General features: G+C 38.0%; 1 protein-coding gene across 5 annotated transcripts; it reads right to left on the reverse strand.

The window, feature by feature from the left end:
* Nucleotides 1-105: 105 nt before the first annotated feature.
* Nucleotides 106-20,766, reverse strand: Sin3a (SIN3 transcription regulator family member A). 5 transcript variants are annotated; one of them, XM_071701075.1, is made up of 18 exons: nt 20,321-20,763; nt 17,595-17,878; nt 17,330-17,509; nt 17,090-17,242; nt 16,405-16,736; nt 16,079-16,313; nt 15,696-15,947; nt 14,797-15,207; nt 14,230-14,681; nt 13,644-14,118; nt 13,272-13,518; nt 12,765-13,130; nt 12,473-12,642; nt 12,189-12,383; nt 11,360-11,638; nt 2,534-2,691; nt 2,270-2,405; nt 106-2,010 (listed from the first exon to the last, which is right to left on the reverse strand). In XM_071701075.1, exons 2-18 carry the CDS (start codon nt 17,856-17,858, stop codon nt 1,759-1,761), a joined length of 4,557 nt encoding a protein of 1,518 aa, XP_071557176.1. In that variant the 5' UTR covers nt 17,859-17,878; nt 20,321-20,763; the 3' UTR covers nt 106-1,758. The 5 variants fall into 5 exon arrangements, with proteins under 5 accessions (XP_071557176.1, XP_071557178.1, XP_071557175.1 ...); XM_071701077.1 differs by having other exon boundaries at nt 11,429-11,638; nt 19,443-20,763; XM_071701074.1 differs by having other exon boundaries at nt 19,443-20,763.
* Between the last annotated feature and the right edge of the window lie 194 nt (nt 20,767-20,960).

Genomic DNA, 20,960 nt, shown 5'->3' on the forward strand with positions numbered 1-20,960 from the left:
TTATTTCCTCCTTTCCCCTTATTTGCCCACCCATCTCTCTTTTTTCTTTTTCTCTCTATTGACTTGCTTATGAGGAAATGCTTCAATAAATATACAACCACAGTATCAGATTACCAAAATTACGGTATGTATAATACATATTATGACTATACATTATATTATGTTATAATTAAATATTTAGCTTATATTCGTTTTTGGCTATCTTATCCTCCAAGTTTTTCTATCGACGGCATAACATATAGTAGTTACCGTGCAGTGTTCTGAGAGTTGACAAAAACATGACAAACAAACGAGACAGATATTGCATTCGTTATTAATTATCATTATTAATCGTTTATCGCAGCATTTATCGTACAATGGGCGTGATCAATTCCGTTTCTAAATATGAACTTTTCTCGAATCTTGTTTTAGTTTAGGAAGAAAAAAACTGTGACGATTACGAGCACACAAGTTCATTAATGTTTACCTTTTTACAGTAACGCACCATTTCATTGACGATTGTTACATCTCACAGCTATTTGCAGATCTTATACAAGATTTAAGAATACACTGTAAAATATACAATATATGCTATTGAGAAATCGCGCTTTTTTTACATTGATATTATATGCTACAAAATAGACATAACAATCAGACATGTCATACGATCGTACATGGGGTGTGTGTGTGTGTGTGTGTGTATGTGTGTATGCATGCGTTCGTGCGTCTGTGCGCGCGGATGTGGATCAATGACTTTTCGGTTAATTTCCCATGCCGCATTAAATTCCAACACGCTCGGCTCTATCGTACCGTCCATGTTCGTAAGGAACATTATCATTTTTACATCTTCAATCGTTCCACGTTATAGAGCCTGGAAGGCAGATAGAGTGCAAATTCTTAAGTTTTCTTTCTTTATACAAGTATATATGATGCACATATGTGTGTGCATGTGTGTGTGTGTCTAATTACAAATATTTATATAGATATAGATGCAAACGTGTATACGTATCTCATCAAAGACACAAGGTCGGAAATGTCAACTAAAATTATTTTTTATTCTCTTGTAAATAATTTGTCACACAGTTGACATTCTTGATTAGGTCTCGAATGAAACGAGTATCTGTATCTAAAGTATATGTACATATACATACTCGCTAAGATATCGAAAGTAACACCGCAAGATGCAAGCCATATTCAAATATACAGATGCAAAATGTATTAAATTTCGGTCGCGTAATACATTAGTATTGATATTGTAAAATAAACGCGACATATCGATTGAATGTTACAATTTAATGAGAATGTAGAACGCGATAAGAATAGTGGGACATGTTGGCAAAAATGAATTGACAGTACGGTAAATTTAGTGGAATATGAAATCACTCGTAATTATTATACGTTATTATACATCGTTGTGTGTACTAGTACAGCCCGCGTACCTCTATACAGCCAAGAATAAAATTCTGTGCGAAAATGTATAATACGATATGGTATATGTATATAACACATGTGGACGGCTATTAACCATTTATTTTCTTCCATGTTCTTGGAATCGAATTTGACTCGGTTCAAATCGTTCTCGAATATCAAAGACCAAGTAATAAAAACAATATTCATTACTTTGTTCTAAACTAAACTCGTATTTCAACAAGTTCTGCTTCGAGTCTCAACCGAGTCTGAACTGGCAAGGAAAAACTTTCGCTGATACAAGAGTAATTGTAGCGAGCGTAGCGATATTGGGACATTTTAAATGACGGCAAGAAATTCCATCGAATCGGATTAGACGCACGTCTCTGTCAATAGATCAGATTGCAGACGTTCTACTCGGAAACGATTGTATTGCCGATAGGGGGAACGTGTCTGATCGTTGTCCGTTATCACTCGTGTCCTGTGGGGAATCAAGTTCTCATATCGTCCCATTAACCAGTCTTGGCACAATCGATGTTGAATATCTGTGCCGTTCTTAGACAACCACGATGCATGCCAATGATGAAACTTGGAATCCTTACGCTTCGTTACGGCCGGATGACACTGCAAAATCAAAATATATATTCCACATCCTTCTTCTTTTTCTTTTACTTTTACTAAAATCGAGCCATATCAAGATATAGGAATAAGACGTGGGAAAAATATCATATCAGAAGGGGTGGGGAGGGAGAGGGAGAGGGGGAGGGGAGGGGGAGGGGGTGGGGAGGGAGAGGGAGAGAGAAACCATTTATATAAGAGCGGTATAAAAATATGTTTGTGAAGATGCGCGGAAGCATTCAGATAATTGTAAAAATTGACGTACCCGTCTAGCACGATTCATGGAGTTTTGTTTGTAAAGAAATCTGTCCTTATGGACAATGAAGAGCATAGTATAACTGTTGGGATTAAATCTACATTGTGTTTCGTCGGAATTGATCATGTCTGGAGTGTCACTTGACCTGCAACAAATTTACAACATTGTTACTCGAAATTGGCAAATTTATGTACACACACACACACACGCACGCACACAAATACATGCGTACGTCGGATGGATATATATATATATATACATATATATACTTACTCTGCGACTTTATCCGAATGATTAGCGTTAAGCGAAGATGTTTTCCCTCTCATCAACCTCGCGGCATGCTTTCGATAAGATCTAATATTGCGATAGAGAAAAATGGGTTTACGTCCTGCTGAGGCTCTGCCTGAGGAACCCCAAGTATTTCCGTCAATCTACAACAATTGCGAAATACCATTATTTCTATAAGTTAGTATTTTAAGCGCTACAGGCAATTGAATATAAATGTATATAGAGTAAAATGCGAACTTAAGGACGCTATTTTGAAATGAGTTGTAGAGAACCGTAATAAAGTTAAAATCCCATATCCACGACACGCGCAATAATCTACAGTCCGCGAATAAACTGATGCTACAATCGATGAATGCGCGAAAACTTATATAACTTATAACGATAACAAGACGGAAAAACTTTGTGTGTCTATATATGTGCATGTGCATGTGCGTGCACCGAAAAATGTCGCCTTCCCCACATTTCGATACACTTTACTTACAGTCAGAATCAAAGGAGCGAATAAGGCGGCAAATATTTCTTAAAAACATCAAGTTCAAGATTCAATAAGAATAAATCTTTAAGAGCTCTAAATTAAAAGTAGATTTACGCTAAACGGAAGGAATGCGAATATAGCGTTTAATCAAGAAGTAAATCAATAAATTATGCTATAATTTTTTAGAGTTTTCTACCGTTACGGCTATATGTACATAAATACACGTGAAAGATTAGTAAAGCTAAAAGGCATGTCGAATAACACGCTCGGCCCAATTATTCAACAAATGCAATTCCAAAATATGGCTACGCGAAAAGATAAGAAAAAGTAAGAGAAATAAATATCATACATGTGTAATCTGAAGAATTTTTATTACTGTTTCGTTATATTTCCGTATTTCTATGCGGCGAGGTATCACTTGCATCTTGTATCACTTTATAGAAAATCAATTAAGAGACTCTATAGTTTTTAAATATTAATTCTATCATGTAACATAAAAATTTTCATTAATTCATTGAATAAATCATGTTCAGTGACGATCTGACAACTTGATCCTTAGTTTACTTATTAGTGATGTATTTTTATAAACAAAGTAATTATATACATTATAGTATATGCTTATGTCGTTATCCACAAGTGAGTGAATAAGCGACGAGTGTTGGAGAAAGGCAGGGTCGGGAGGGGCAGGGGGAAGGTGAAAAAGGGAGAGGAGAAAGATAAAGAGTAACGGGAAGGGAAAAAGAGATGGACACGTGTAGGTAAAATATATAAAATTTATAGAAAACGTTTTCAAACTAGCAGCCCTAATTGGTAGCTTTATAAATTAAAAACGAAACAAGTCCGGCGACTTATGTGGCGACTTTGTCGAAATGGGAAAATATAAAAGGACCAACATAATTCTCATAGAAAAATTTCGTATCTTTCGTTAGTAGTGATATTACTGGAGCTGTGTGAATATGGTAGAAAAGAGATATATATTATTCCCAACAATAATCGGCACATATTATATGACGGAGTACGAGCTCGAGAGAAGAGATAATAGAAGCCAAGAAATAGGCCAAGTAAACTATTAGCTTAATTTATAATGAGACGAGAATAAGTAAAAGACAAAATCTTGGTAAAGAGATTACTTGGGAATTTTCCAACTATTGCATTTTTACATGTTTTAGAGATAAAGTTTATACCAGACAGGTGAAGTTGGTATAAAGAACGAAATATTTTTAAGAAATAAGAAATTTTAGTGGTATAAAAAAATGATGTCAGACGATAATATTTAAAATCGTACGTGTATTTCAATATCTCTCTTCTATACAATGTTATTATCTATTCTTTTATGTACACACAATACAACTTAAGTAGCCGCAACGTTTCCGTCCTTGTCGTTTATCCGTTCACATCATAGGCCAACGTTTAGTTTATAGTCTCGGAGAGAAATGGGTATCGATAATAAATATATTAATATATTGATCGCGTGCATGTCACGGGGACTAGTCAAGTGCGCGCGCACTAATTGTAAGCGGGCTGCGGGTGCACGAATACAGGCAACTAGTGGGGTGTTAGGTGTAGGTGAGAGAAAATTGCTGCGCATACGCCATTGAGGCAAGTGGTGTACATCGGCGCAGCAGCAGCCTAGCAGGTTGCTGGACGCGATTGCCGCAAAGAACGGCACAGTACCGCGGTACCGCCACGAGTCGCCTTTCGCCGCTCTCCGCGTTCTCCGTTCTCCGTTATTCTCACGTTAGGCTCGGGCGATCGCCATTTTGTACGGCGAGCGGTTTATTCGCGCGGATGAGAGATGCTTTTTGCAATCAGTACCGACAATGAAAATTGGTGTGTTCTTTTTATAGTTTCTACACAGAATTGAACGAATGTTAACGGAATGCGTTATCGATCGATGAACGCTGTGAATAAAATGAGAAAAAAAAACCAGATACGTATATGCGACATGTGCATGAGGGAGGAGGGAGAGAGGGAGGAAGGGGGGGGGAGAGGTGGTAACTTGGGCTGCGTTCCGATATTCACTGCAAACTGCAAGTACTGAAAATCTATACAGTTCACGTAACGTATACTATAGATTTTCAGTACTGGCAGCGAATATCGGAACGCAGCCTTGGTAAGCTTCACGATCGTTCACAATCGTCCAGATTCATCGCGGTGCGTTCGCATCGTTCCTTTTTTTTTCTTCGTATGTAAGTACATACGTATACGATGTTGCCCGTCAAGCTTATTATCGCCAAAAATTAAAAATCAAAAGACAGCTGCGAATTTTACTCGTTTGCTTCCTAGTCGAATCGATTGATACGAATCTTTGAGACAAGTATGTAAGTATATATGTATCGGGGATAATTGGTATCTCGAAGTAACGCGCTCGAAGACTTTCTCGAGAAAGCGATCGTTGCTTTTCACTGATATGACGAGAATGAGTGCGACGAGAATGAGTGTAAAGGACAGAAAATGATGCGAGAATGCCGAGAATATTCCAAGTAAGAGCTTTATCGGACGGAGCGACGGAGGAGAGTCGCTAGAGAATTTCGTTATTATACATATTATCTCACGCGCCAGATTTATCATATTGCACTGCGACAACACAAGTGTATTTCTGTAACATTGTTCGTTACATTGATAAAAACATCAGATGACAGTCGATACTGATAAATTGTACAATCTGTATTTCACCTTAATTCGTTAATTACTCTTTTGTATGTTCTACAAATAAAAAATATTTCCTATCGAAATACGACTGTCTGATTTTTTATCTTTATATGAGAGTTTACGCTAAATCTAAATAAATGACTGATTGGCTCATGATTTGAAATTTGGAACGATAAATTTTGATTAATCAATAATATTTGTAAACGGATGGGTATCATTTAAAGAGATTGGATACGATGTGTGTGCCTGTGTGTGTGTGTGTGTGCGCGCGCGCGCACGAGAGAGAGAGAGAGAGAATAGACTGATCGTGTGCGTGCGCGTGCGCGCGCATGCGCAAAAGCATGAGTTTTCAATCCACTTTAGGAAATAAAGATACGGCTCAATAATCATGTTCATACACATGTAAAGTATAATAATCTTAATGATAGTACACACACGCACGCGCACGTCTCTCTCTCTCTCTCTGTGTGTGTGTGTGTGTGTGTGTTACGAGTGTCAAAATGCACGTAAACTCTTTTTGACTCTGTGATTAAATATGTTAAATGTCAAAATCTATTAATTTATAAAAAGAATATTTGAGATTACTGCTATCGAAACTGTGCGATGTATGCCTTGTTAGAAAACGTATGCTTGTAAAATATGTATAAAGATCATTGGAAAAAAAATGTTTAGAGTTCACGCTGCCGCTATTGCCGATATAGCTTCATATCGTAGAAAGAAAAAAAGAGGAATTTTAAGAAAAAAATAATATGGAATAAAAGTAATTAAAAATAAAATTAAATCGAATTAATATAAAATGCGCAAGTTTCTAGAAATCGGTATTAAAGAAGCACGAGTGACTGAAAATTATTCCGAATTCAGGACAAGTCAAAATAAAAATTTAAGAATGTGAAACCTTTGGTAAAATGACAAATACTGCGGGTATTAATACTTCATACTGTCGCGTTTATCAAACATTATTACAGAATTGATGCAAAATTACAACTGACTTTCTATATACAGCACATAATAATACAGTTCGTAGTATCTCTGCTTTACTATATATCACTATATATCATTTATATATATATGTACATATATATATATACACGTAGCAAAGTATATTACGTATATACATGTGTTTGATGAAGGACGCAACAGTTAAGCTAAAAACACGCTCAGCTCCACGCCACAGAGTACAGTCTTGTCATACCTCGTTGACTCGTTAGCTAAAACCAATGCATACTTGATTCATACAAAGGCATAGTGCATCTTACTACAGCTGATCCTGTAACATACTTTGAGGTACTTGAAATGTAGCATGACACGCTGTGCCCTCGTATGGAGCAAATGCGCATGGACTCTTCTACTACACGTCAGCGATGTGGCTACGAGATCAGATCAGTTCTCATGTAGAAAACAGTTTTGGATTAGCAGGTCAAATAGCCAAACAAGTATACAAGCCATACAAGTTTCGATGTTTCTCCGACATATCCATATTTTTGTGCAAGATATATCACATAGGAATTTTATTAGTATTGTACATTGCTCGTCATTTCTTCCCATGCAATAATCTAACCGCCCAGCTTTCGCTATTTCTTTAAAAATCAGAACATTTGTTCTCGAAAAGCTAATAAAACGATAAAAAAACGTGTAACCGCGTCAACTGTTATAATGTTTAACAATGGCGTGGAAATAATGTATTGAGATAATCAATGAACGGTGTGTGTGTGTGTGTGTGTGTATCCATATCTTCTTTCCAAAGGCTTCACTACTACAGTTCTGAATACAATAGCAAGAATTAGTCAAGTATGAAACTTAACCATTAACTATTTTACTATTAGCTATTGAAAGTTGAATACGTATCAAAATGTATATACAAATTTGTGTTAAATATTTACAGTTCTTAAAAAATAAGAAAAAATCTAATTTTATATATATCTTTTTACAATAAAACTAATATATATATATATCTTTGTCTAGTAGGTATAATACCATATGAAGAAAATAACAAAAATTTTAAAAATTGACTAACGTCAAAAGTGTTATTATATAAATTAGTATTTTACTTGTATGTACGACAGATTATTCTCACTTATTAAATAGATAGATGCCTTTCTTTCAGATAATATGTACATATCTTATATATAAATTGTTATATGCCTCAGAGAAAATAAGCTTCTTTGATTTTATATGTACAGTACATAGATAGCTTTGATTTTAAACAGGATGCGCGTATTGAATAAAAATAACGGGAATTTAACGAAAAAAAATTTCCAACGTTTACCGATACGCGTAACAATATGCATCGCTGCTTAATAAAAAGTTATGCACATTCCAAGTAAATCATAATAGAAAACTTATACAAATTATATATACGAGCATGAAATATACATTATATTTATTTTGTAATACACTAAAATATTGATTAAGACTAATAAAAATATTTTTGTTAGTTCAATAAATTTGTTTTCGATTTACTTTTTTACGATTTAAATCGTTACACACTTTTGTAATCAGTCTTTTCCGATGAGATACCGTGTTAATTTGAACTCATACTTTTATTAAATAATTCGAAATCTCTTTCCTTATTAAAGAAACGTAACTGTAATGCGAGCCATTACCGTTTTATCTAAAATAATTTTATGATAATTATCCATCGTAATAATTTGAAAGAATTGTGCACTTGAAGTAAATCTTATTTTCCTGTCAAGTTTAATCGCACGAAATATATTACTGACAGAAGAATGACTTTTCACAATAAATTGATATTATTTTTACTAAAATCTTCATTCGTACTTTATATTTAAAATGCAAACTGTTCCATCCCAAGGTATTCTTGATAATAATGATCTAATATGTGTGTTTGTTGTAGGTTTAGTTTTTAACTTTTCACAAAATATAAAAGATACTTGATATATGTAACACATGTGTGTATATACGCGTGCACACACACGTATATACGCAGAGAAACAAAGATGGAATATCTCATTATCATTTATACATAAAGTACTTAGTAATTTAATATTTAATTAGTTTTAAAGTAATCAATTATATATATACATACATTACAAATATTCTAAATATATATTTCTTATTTCTTAGGAAATTACTAATTAGAGGAAGGTACACATTCAATCCAAAAAAAGGCATCTAAATTGTTCATTTAATTATTAGTTTACATTCATTATGGCACTGTTAGGATGACTTTGTAAAATTCATGCCAGTTCTTTTTTTTCCTCTGTTTTATACAATTTTCATCATTATTTTACAACAATTGGTCATCATCATCATCATCATCATCATCATCATCATCATCATCATCATCATGTTACCTCACAACTATATTGGTTCTTTACAACACTCGTCAATAAATAAATATTTAAACATAAATAATGAGCAGAATAAATCAACTGTACCATATAGTATACACACATGAAATTTCCTATATTTATTCTAACCAGTCGATGTGAAATTTATATTGACATATTTTTTGACATAAAGTAAAGAAAAGTTTATTTTTTAACATGATAATAAACAAAAATTAAAGAATTGTTGCGATTTAGACTAAACTTTTTCTCCTCTCTATTTAAATATTACAAATATAGAATACGACAGTATTCATATTAAATATGTAATGAAAGTAATAGATATAATGCAATTATACATTAAAATTATATATATATTAGTAATTTATGTATTTATATAATAGCGAATTTGGGCGCTTGCACTAGTGCACACTGAGTGCGCACTAAGGCTTGTTTATAATCTATTCTTATATTTAAAGTCGCTTAAATACACATTTAAAAACTTTTTAGCCAATAAAACAATCTCAACAATCTGTAATATCTATACGGATGCTGTACAAATCATTTTATAGACTAAGAAGTATTTAAGGATGTATTACCTATACCATCCCAGCCAAAAGTACAGTAATCTGAGAAATCCAATTATATCGGTTGTATGCATACTTTAACGGCTTACTATTATTTAATATCATAACAAGGACATTAATGTTACTGATTTAAGTGATTTTAACCAGTTTTTATGATTATTAACAGCGTATTTGTAAATATTCTTAAGGATGTATGTCCGTTCAGTCAAAATAAAGGGATCAAGCTGAAATTTACAGAGATTGTGCACTTATATGTCCTAAAAACCTGTGTTAAATTTCAGATCGATTGTCTGACTCGTTTAAAAGATATTAATTTTTTAAACTTAAATTAACTAAAAAACAAAATTAAAAAATTAATATCTTTTAAACGAGTTAGACAATCGATCTGAAATTTAACACAGGTTTTTAGGACATATAAGTGCACAATCTCTGTAAATTTCAGCTTGATCCCTTTATTTTGACTGAACGGACATACATCCTTAAGAATATTTACAAATACGCTGTTAATAATCATAAAAACTGGTTTAAATCACTTAAATCAGTAACATTAATGTCCTTGTTATGATATTAAATAATAGTAAGCCGTTAAAGTATGCATACAACCGATATAATTGGATTTCTCAGATTACTGTACTTTTGGCTGGGATGGTATAGGTAATACATCCTTAAAATGATCTGTAAATATAACAATTGATTAAGAACAAGCCTTAGTGCACACTCAGTGCACTAGTGCACTAGTGCAAGCGCCCTCGGTGACATGTGGAGAAGATATAAATTATAAATAAAAATAAAAGCAAAACAAAAAATAAAGAAAAACTATAGCAAAGTTAAAGATAGAAAACTTGTCTATAATTTAATATTCATAACATTTAATTAAGAAGGAAACTGTCCTTTGATTTTTTCTCTTTTGCTTCTTTAATAAATTTATATCTCTATTTTTGTTTATAATATAAAATTTTTTAAAATAAAAAACATTATATATAAAAGGAAAAACAATATATGTTAATAGTATTAATAATATTTGCAATACTTTGCGTATCGTAAATAATTTAAGGCATTTGAATTGAAGGAAAACATTTACATTTACATTTGCAGAAAGGAGATTAAACACATTTGCATTTGCGCTGTAATGACGCGCCAGAAAATTTCATGTAATTTGTAATACCATGTACAGATAATTAAAGTTGAAGGAAGTTTCATAAGTCTCTTATAAATTCCCAATTAGTATAAGATATAATAAGTTGAATTAAAGAAAAGTATGATAGCAAACTGGCACTTTTTTGCCATTATGCGTATGTGGAAAAAAAATTAGTTGCACCATCAGATGAATGTATAGAAAGATGACCGACATTAATGACATACGCAACTAACACGGGCATCTTAATGATATGCGTAAAGCGTAAATAATCCAGCAAAGTATATGCATCTGTATAATTGTCCTGCCTCATAGATTAATAGAAACGATTTCATAGAAACTGGTATGTATTTTGTGCGTACGATGCGTGCGTGCGTGTGTGTACGTGTGCGTGTGTATGCGCGCACGGACGCGTTTCTACTTTAACGAAATTTTTCACGAAGATATCTCACTCCCTTCCCACAAAAGCGTCTAATTTATTTTAGTTGTTCACAAGTAAACTCTACTTTTGGTAGAGGAAAGTTCCATTAAACCTTTGCTCTTTGGGGCACTCATTGTGTTGTACGCCAAATAAAAACGACGAGGTACAACGTTTTAATCACAGATGTCAATTATGCGAATGAACGTTAAGTTGAATGTTGGCAATGATTATGAAAAGGTATTTGGATCCTATACCTTCTTGCTAATGTCAGTGTTCTTGCGTTTTCTGCCCCTTCCCCCCCTTGCTGCCTGGTCGCTACTCACAGGATGATTGGTCGTCTGCTCATTCTCTGTTAAGGCAGGAGTATCTTTGGGGCTAGTCTGACCAGCTGGTGCAGAATATATATCAATGTACGTCGACCATTTTTCAGAGACTGTAACGCCTTCCCTTTCTCTCTCTCTACAGCCGTTATCCACCGGTTCGTCGCCCTCTGTATCTAACAACTCCATTGTCATTTTACAGTCCTTTTTATACTGAAATAAAAAATAAAGCTTCAGAGTTTGCGACTAGAATCTAATCATATACAAGCAAATTCAATGAAGCACGTTATTATTGACAATTCTAACGAATCATACTCCGTCCAACGAGAGATCATGGTTGGTTCTGCGCATAGGCGAGCAAAGTGGGGGTAAAGTCCCTAGAGCGTGGCGTACCGTATACGTAAATAGATGTTCTGTTGGCGGAGATCTGCGCGAAACGGACGAGTTTTCGTCCGATCCAACCGTGATCTCTCGTTGGACGGAGTATAGTTTTATTTACGACGTATAATAGTTCACTGCGTTAGTCATAATATACGTGCTCTTTAAATGTTTGTCAAATTTTAACGTCTTCACATCTTCTATCTTATCTAGTTCGAGTTTTCTCAAGGAGAAAATTCGTAAAGTCTAGGCAAATATTTTAGAAATACCCTGTATATCCCGTACAGAAGAAGATAAAAGTATGCGTCATGTAATTTGTCAATGTCAACAGTAATTGCTATTACGGCAATAACTGATCAATCGAATATTTCAAAAAGTTACTCACTATATATATCTTGAAACAGTTTTCATCTGCCATTAGTTTCTCCGCCTTGCGTTGATACGACAATTCAGCGCTTAATCTCACGTAGGCCGTGGCGCATAACCCACCGGCTCCATTATTTTCTTTAGGTTGACGTTGCTCTCTTTGGAATAAGTCCATGCATTGTTGACAAACGGTATCTGAGACTAGGTGCTGCAACTGCCAGAAATATACACATGTAATTTCGCGTGTCCGTTCTTTTTCCTGTGATATCATTCAAAAGGAAAGTGAAAGAAACATTTACTCACTTGCCTAACAGCATAATTAACGACCTTATCGAGAGTAAAGGCAATATAGGCATGTATACCGAACATTTCTCGTAATGTGTCTTCGTATGCTGTGCTTTCCATATTTCCGTCGAGGACATTTTTAATCATATCCAGAAAGGCAGGGTAATAATCTTCAATTTCAATTTCACCTATACCCAAATATTACCGACAATGAGTGTGATTTAATACATGACGCGATGCGTGACGGCCAATTGCCTGAATTGCCAAGGCTGTCGCGCTTGGTTTTACAATTGGCAAATGTATTACTTACTTTTTGGTTTTAATCTCAAAGCAACCGCTGTACTTTCTTTGCGCTGCTGCTTATACTTGGACTCCTCTTCGGCGAGAACGACCGCTCTGTCGTACATTTTCGTTAATCTCTCACAAAGTATATGATGTAACCTCAGGAAGAGGTACCAATTATTACTACCCATAAAAAGTGTGTACGCTTCTTCGGGATCGCTCGAAAGAGCGTGCATGGGTACTTTGACGTCGGGTTCACTTTTGCTGGTGGCGGAAGATGTGTTTGGCGACGTAGAGGCCTTATTCCTATTAGCTTGCAAACCACTTAACGATGAAGTAGTCGTCGCGGATTGAGAATTATTACACGTTGCCACATTCACATCTTCCTTCTCATCTGTAGCGGAACAAGAACAGAGCAAGATATATATATATATATATATATATATATATATATATATATATGTATCACAAGATATATTTGACTTTATGATAATAGATAATTAATTTATTAGTAAAAAAAAAAAGAAAAATTTACCATCTTCGTCCCTTTCGTCATCGCTGAGTTCTTGACGGGTATGGAAAAAAAGATCAGGTATAAAATGTTTCAATAACAGTTTTATCCGTTGTTTGTCTTCTTTATGGACAGCGGTTTGTCGTTTGACGTGATGGATCAAGAGGTTAGCAGCATCGTCTAATACAGACTTGTCTTTGTACGGTAGAACGAGATGTGGACCGCTGTTTCCCTGACCATCGCCATTACCATCGTCACCCTGTTCGTGCCTCTGTATATATAATGCATCGGCATGTAATGCGTGAAATGATTGCGAAACAGGAGGAGGAAAAAGAAAAGAAGGAACGTGCGCGAGACGAGAAGTATGAATAAAATTAAAATACCATATATACCAACCTCGTCGTACAATGTTTCAATTTCATTGAACAGACTCTTAGATCTCAACGCTTTTACATCATTCTGTTTAAAATTAATTCCCTGATGATCCAACGATTTCAAGTAGTACTTTTCGTTTTGCTCCCTCCAGATTTTATTAAATCCCTTTTGCGCTTCCCGCCATTCATCCTCCTTGGCCTTTAAACGGCGGAGCACAACGGGCACGGCTACCGCGGGATTTCTTTTGAGACCCTCTATGATATCGGGAGCTTTATCGCCATATATCCTTTTTATCGCTCGTTGATGAATCGTAGGGGAACAACCACCCATGCACTCGTCGAGCTTGTATTTCTGTATCTCCTCCTGAGTCATTCTGTTCATTTTCTTATGAACACCCTCGAGCACTCTGATCGTCGACGCATTAGTTTCTATAACGACGTCCAATTCAAAACGTTCATCCTCGCACCGATATATAGATTCTTCATATTGTGTTTTCCTAGGCAAACCAATATAAACGTATCTCGTAATTGGCAATGTCGATTATTTGTTGAATGAGCATTCCAGGATGTTTCAGGATGCAAAGAGTAAAATAAAGATGATCAATTACCTTGACGTTACAAATGTGCTGTCTTCTGACCAAGTTGGAAATGACACCCAAGTATCATTAAGGACCTCCTTACACAATTGCGTTCTGCCACTGCATTTTGGTTGAATGTACGATTTTGGCAATGCGCAATACGACGCCCCCAGCCGCTTGCATGCTGTATAATCAATTTCTATCGCCAAGTCACCTTGCGGCCGTTCCTGGTGGCTGCGCACGATGCTGTTTGGGAAAGTCTCTACGCCTATGGCGTTTGCTGCGTTCGTCACCGTCGTGCTGGATGAATCGGATAAGTAACCGAGAAAATCTTTGAACCAATGTAGTAACTCGGGAAAACGGCCGAGAAACGGTGTCACCAGCTGAATGAGCTCCGACTTGGATACTATTTCTTGATTGAAAAGTACAAGGCATCGAAGGAAGTTTTCGTAAACATCTTGTGATCTGAGTGCCTTTCGAACCTAAGAGATCGAACATCGCTCACATTTATTTGAGGAAACTTGCTTGAGGAAAAGCAGCTCAACGCTTAACGGCTAAAATGTAGAAATTACAACCAAAGTGATACCTGATGCTCACCTTATCAAAGAAAGCATAGTCGTTCAGGGTACCGTATTTGCCAGCTTCCGCAATAGTAATATCGCGCATCGAAGCCACCTTGTGCTTTTTCGTAGGTGGCCCATGTTGTATATGAGAATTTGACCCCGCTGTTGCCGAGGTCGAGAATGACGGGCTCCTCTTCAATTGTCCAGGATTGTATCCGGATTTCTGGCCGCTAACGATATCTCTTACGTTCGATCTATCCCGCTCCCGTTCTCGTTCTCTATGATCTCGATTGTCGCGTTCCAGTCCAGCCGTACTACTAGCTTCTCGAAGATCTCTCGATATGGTACCAATATTGTTGTAGGGTGTTTTAGGTCCAATTGGTTTCTTGACAATCGCCGCGTGATCGTTAACCGATGCCGTCTTATTAGTCTGAAACATGGCAGACTAATAGGAATCAAAACTGACTACTTCACCCAATTAGGAAACAGCTTTCTCAGCGACAGAAAAAAGTGTTATCGAAAATAAAAAGGAAAGTTGTAGCGATATTCTCTTCTTTTGTCTTGTGTGTAAATACGGATCAAGAGAACAACCTGGCACATGAAATCATGGATGTGAGTTTAAAACGATAAGCCATATTACAACAGTTTACAATCTATAAAAGGATGCATTTTATAAACATCGTCTTCCCATTTGCGTTTCTCCCCTCCTTGCCCATGTATACGTGGTCCTTATTACCAAAATTTTAGAAAAACAAGAAACAATAACCACAAACTATATGTTCCTATGCACATCTGTTAACATATTCGTTCAAAATCCGTACATAAGGTCAGTATTATTTTGGGACAATTTCTTACATCGCAATTCTTCATCTGAAATTCTATTTTGTCGAAACTGTCGTTGTTTCGTTCTGCTGTAAATAAACACCGACTCACCAACGAACTTTGCTGATTAGTGGCATCCGGCAAAAATTGTCCAAACTCAGCAAGTAAATCCTCTTGATTTTCGAACAATTTAGCAACTTGGCTATAAACTTCCGCTTCTGTCAAGTGTTTTGTACCACCTGTCGCACCGGAACTTGTACCTCCCATATGGCCAGATTCCTTTAAATTTCGCTGTTCTTTCTGATACGTATGCAATATTTCCAGAAAACGTTTGTATTTGTCTGGTTGACCTTGGAACCGATTCTGAAAATAACAAATTTTATGCCTTTTATACACGCTTTTCATCGTCTTCATTGTTTCCCATTGTTCTCGAGACGCGCGCCCGCGCGCGTATTTTTTTTTCGAGAATTTTTTCTTCTTGCTAGTAATCCTACCTTAATTTTATTAACATAGTTTATCGCATGGTTAAATTCAACCGGTTGGCTTTGCTGCGTCTGCCCACCAGTCGACACACCATCCGCTTGACTTAAAGCTTGACTGACAGCTTGCGCCTGTGCAGTGCTCACATGTGAATTATTATACACTGATACTGGCGGCGGTGATGGCGCGTGAACAGTTAAGCTGTTAGTTGTAATACTGTTTGCCAAAGTATGGTGTATATTACCCGACCTAAGAACAAACGAATGTGGCTACAGGTGTTTCTCATAACAATTTGTAGTGATATATATAGATATTATGTAGATTTGAGCGAAATGCTTACCCTTGCATTATTTGTAAAACGGGAGGTGCCTTTGCAGGCTGCGTGGGCGGACTAGCTACAGGAGGTGAACCAACGTTCACCGTACAATGATGCTGCGATAACGTGGCGGTATGCGTTGCCGTTGGACTAGGCATACTGACTGATACTTGGAAAGCATAACCTTGTTCGTTTGCTTGTACCTCTATCTTGTAGCCTGGTGGGAGAAATGTATTGAAACCAACGATGAGTTCGGGATGTCCTTTGAAGAGGTGACTCACTCGAGTTATAACGCCTGGAGTATCTATACTTTGAGATTTGAACTCTTTCATAATGTCTAAGAAGTCATTGTACACCTACGAATAAAAAGATTTATGTTAACACAATATGAAAAATACTGAGCGTTTCTTTTTTACTTATATTACCGATGTTTCGACATAATTAGCTGTGTATACATAGCTAGTTGTGTCGAATTTAGTGCGTGTATATATATATATATATATATATATATACACCTTCTTAAGAAAAACAACAGTGATGCCAATAAAATTCTTTAAATAAGATTTTTCCTTGGAAAATTATTAGAAACAAATAATGTGTTCAACAGTTAAAACACACAGTAAAGTTTTTATGTGACGTTTTTCTTTAGAAGTATTGGCAGGAAAATGGAAATAATCTTATACTTGTTATTTAATTCTTTGTTGCTCACCTGTGGTTGATCGCTAAATTTATATTTTACTTGATCCAGATAAGATAATGCATCTTCCACTTTTAATCTCTGGAACTGTTGAGATCCACTTCCTCCTCCTAGATTAGAGCCGGGTGGAGTGGAAGCTAGCGGTGTTACACTGCTAGAATGTACCTATAGCGACAAATAGGCATGTTTAGTTTGTACTTTTGCGCGCGCGCGTATGTGATGAAAAGGGAAGAAAAAGTAGTTGGCGCAAACCTTATGCCTTATTGTCGATTGCTGCTGCGTATGGACTTGATTTTGCGAACCTGATGTAGGTTGTTGAGAAGCCATTGTATGACTATTGCCACCACCTATCCCACTATGCAAACCACTGCCAGTGCTTATGCCGCTACTGCTACACGTGGAACCGAGTCCTCCAGCAGAGCTACTCGCCTGCTGCATATACGACATTTATAACGTATTACGATATTATATCTAAATTACGATATTATTATCATCATCATCATGCTTTGCAATTTACCTTGATGGGAGATGGCGTTGCGGTTGGCACAACAATCGCTCCGGTATATTGTTGTTGAGCTTGGGCAGTACCAAACTGTATACTCGCCGGCATTTCTTTTGAAGTAACAGACCGAACTGCTTGACCAGGTACAACAACCCCTATTCCACTGCTGGCGTGGTAATCTAAACTACCTCCTCCACCACCTAAGCCACTTCCCGCGCTCACCGACGAGTGCTTTGCAGGTGGTGATGTTACGTCGTCCAGTCCACGAACACGTTTCATCGCAAATTACATTGGAGGTGCTGAAATAAAAGTAATTCCAGAAGAGATTTAGTCTCTCTCCGTTTTGTTATTTAATTTACAAATCACTATCGAAAGCATTATATTTTCAAGAAAAATTTAGCCACGTACTTATTCGTAACAAGAATTTGACTAACACGGATAGAGCAGTTTTTCCATCTTGTAAAATTACATCATTTAAGTATAAATATAAAAATGGCAAGTTATAAACTAACGTGTAAATTGACAGAAATTATAGCAATATTAAAAGGTAATACCAAAAATATAAATATATTGTTTAAAAACAGATCCAAAATAAATCTATTGAACATGATTGACATTACGTTTCAATGTGCCTACCGCACTCACACACACACACGCACACACATACATGCACACGCACGCACACGTATGTACTTGTATATTCTATCTCGACACATCACTGAATATCACTTGCATTTCGTACAATAATATGTACAAAACCAAAGATATCACTTATTTATCGAAACTTGTCAATTTTACTAGGATTTCGGAACGTTAAAAGCTGATAATTATTTTTAGAGAAGGTTAGTTTAGATTCACATTTGTACCTCTGGCAAATCACCCTTATTTTTGAATTACAAGTGAATCTCAGAGACACAAAGAGATATTTCTGAGCTGCTCGGATATTCGAACGTCGATAGCACTAATATCTTAAGTACATTTATATTCATATAAACGTAAGATATAATAGATATAGGTTAGTACATTACATGTTGGAAATCTTCTAAGTACCAGTATATACTTGAAATATACATGCATAAATACGTGTACATACGTCTCGTGATTAACGTTTAATCATTTTATTGGAGATTATCGAAAAAATGGTTGAATTATACGTGAAAGCCTATTCAAATATCTTTGGTAGCTTATATATTTTCAAGTGATTAAATCCTATACGCGATTAAAAGACGATATACATACATACATACATGAATTTCGAAAGGTATAGAAAAATGCAACGTGTGAAAAGTGCATCAAGTCAGGTTAGACGTCCCTAGGACCGAAAGAAACTCTACTCCTCGATTTTGTTGGACAATTTCATAGTCGCTTGGAGCTAATCGGGCGAACACACGTAAAAGTGCATTTCTATCGTGGCGGTGGGGAGATTCGGCGAGACGTAAACGGCAATATTTTGCAATGAAACAGGGGAGCAAGTTTATCATCGCGTTTCCAACGCGCGAGCCTCGAGACACAGGCGCGTTACAAAAATAAATTGTAAACTCGTGCTAGCTACGAGAGAGAGAGAGAGGGGGGGGGGAGGGAGAGGCCCGATCGAGCTCCGTTGCGGAGTTCCCGACGCGGTGCCGCGCGTACGCGGCGTACGTGGAAAAAATCGCATCGAACACGCGACGAAGATGAGGAACACGCAGATAAATGTCCCGGACGTTGCGGTCGCAAGCGGACGGACGGACGGACTGGCGTCTGTCGTCTCCCTCTCTCTCTCTCTCTTACACACACACACTTACACACACACACATACACACACACACTTTCTCTCTCTCTCTCTCTCTCTCACTCTCCCCCTCACATTCTCTTTCTCCATACCAATTTCCATCTGAGAAAACACGTTTCGCGTCCCTATCTCCCACGTAGGTTTCGTCGTCGTAGAAGCACGACGAGGGACACGAGTCTCGAGCGGGGACGGTGACGTCGCGGTCGAGATATGTCCCTTGGTTGTCGTGCCGTGAGTCGTACACTGGCGTCGCCGACTCTCCTCCGGCCTCCTGGCTCCCCCGAAACTTTCGATCGCGTCGATGGCCGGGTTGGATTCCTGCTGCGTATGCACGCGCGAAACTTGCGCCGGCACAGTCAACACTCTCGGCACCCGACACTCTCCCGGACTGCGTTCAGCGTTGGCCTATGCCGCGAAGTTCCGAAACGCCGCACGTTTTCAAACACTCTAGCCGGCCCGTGCTGCGTTACGCAATATTCTACGTAAATACATAACGCATTCCCGGAGCGAACTCGAGTTGGTAGCTAGGTAGGAACGTACGTCCGCGCCGCGTGCAGTCACTTCCTCCGCGAAGCGCCACCGACGCCACCGCCACCGCCGCCACCGCCACCGCCGCCGCCGCCGCCACCGCCACCGCCGCCGTGTCGCCGTGCCACCGTCGCCGTCGAAGGAGGCACCTTTGCCTCGTATCACCAGCTTCTTCCCTCGCGGTCGTGCCTCTCAACGCCTATAATCGACTCCTTACACTTACGTTACAGAGTTCTTTTCTCTCTCTCTCTCTCCACCTCTCTCTCTCTTATCGTCTCCGCCTCTCTCTGTTCCTCTTCCGTTCGCGTTCGCGCGCCCGCTCCGTTCACACACACACACACAAGTACGCATCCGCGCGCACACACGGCACCGTGCGCGCGCGCGCGCGCGTGCGAGCGCTCTCTCTCTCTCTCTCTCTTCTTCTTCCCGCTCTCTTTCTTACTTTCTCACTCTATTTCTCCTCATATACTTAGATCCTGTCCCCTCTCTCGCAATTTCTGTACGTTCCACACCTTCCTCTTCCTCTCTTTCTTCCTTAGTTCGCCGTTTTTTCCACGACCAAAAAATCGACAAAGCCTTAAGGGGCCGGTCGGTCCGGTTGCCCGTAGGAATTCACTATGTTCTCGCTCTTCCACGAATACTCGCGCGCGCGCGAGCGAGCGAGCGAGCGAGCGAGCGAACGAGATTATTTCTCAGCAACGGCGAAATCTCGTAGTATGGGTAAACAAACGCGGAATAATGTACATCTTTCGCGTAAACGAGAGGCGCGCGTTACATCGGACTCGTCGGATTCACCGCACTTTTCCATAAGACGCGTACGTGAAGCCGCCGCCGAAGCGCGCACCCTCACTCCTTCGATGGTACAAGGCAAACTATTGGATTTTGTGATGGCAAACAAGGAACCGACTGGTCGCGTAGCGGGAGGCGGGAGTAGCGAGACGGGACGGGACGGGACGGGACGGGACGGGACGGGAGATGAGAGTGGGGGAAGGTACTGCGCACTGCGCAGGAGCGTATTGGCGCGACCAGCGGCGTCTCTTCTGTTACCAACCAACCACTCGGGTTCGGGTGCATCGGGTGCC

Source organism: Temnothorax nylanderi, unplaced genomic scaffold (assembly GCF_030848795.1).
Source record: "Temnothorax nylanderi isolate EJ_2023f unplaced genomic scaffold, tnyl_v1.0 TNYL_tig0024_pilon, whole genome shotgun sequence".
NCBI lineage: Eukaryota > Metazoa > Arthropoda > Insecta > Hymenoptera > Formicidae > Temnothorax > Temnothorax nylanderi.

What these genes read in the sequence shown, in the direction of transcription:
- Sin3a (XM_071701075.1), bottom strand. Translation starts at nt 17,858, where the DNA reads ATGAAACGTGTTCGTGGACTGGACGACGTAACATCACCACCTGCAAAG. An exon ending in AATTTAGCGATCAACCACAG is followed by an intron (nt 16,737 to 17,089) that starts GTGAGCAACAAA and finishes TTTTATTCGTAG; the next exon opens with GTGTACAATGACTTCTTAGA. An exon ending in ACTATGCTTTCTTTGATAAG is followed by an intron (nt 14,682 to 14,796) that starts GTGAGCATCAGG and finishes TCGATCTCTTAG; the next exon opens with GTTCGAAAGGCACTCAGATC.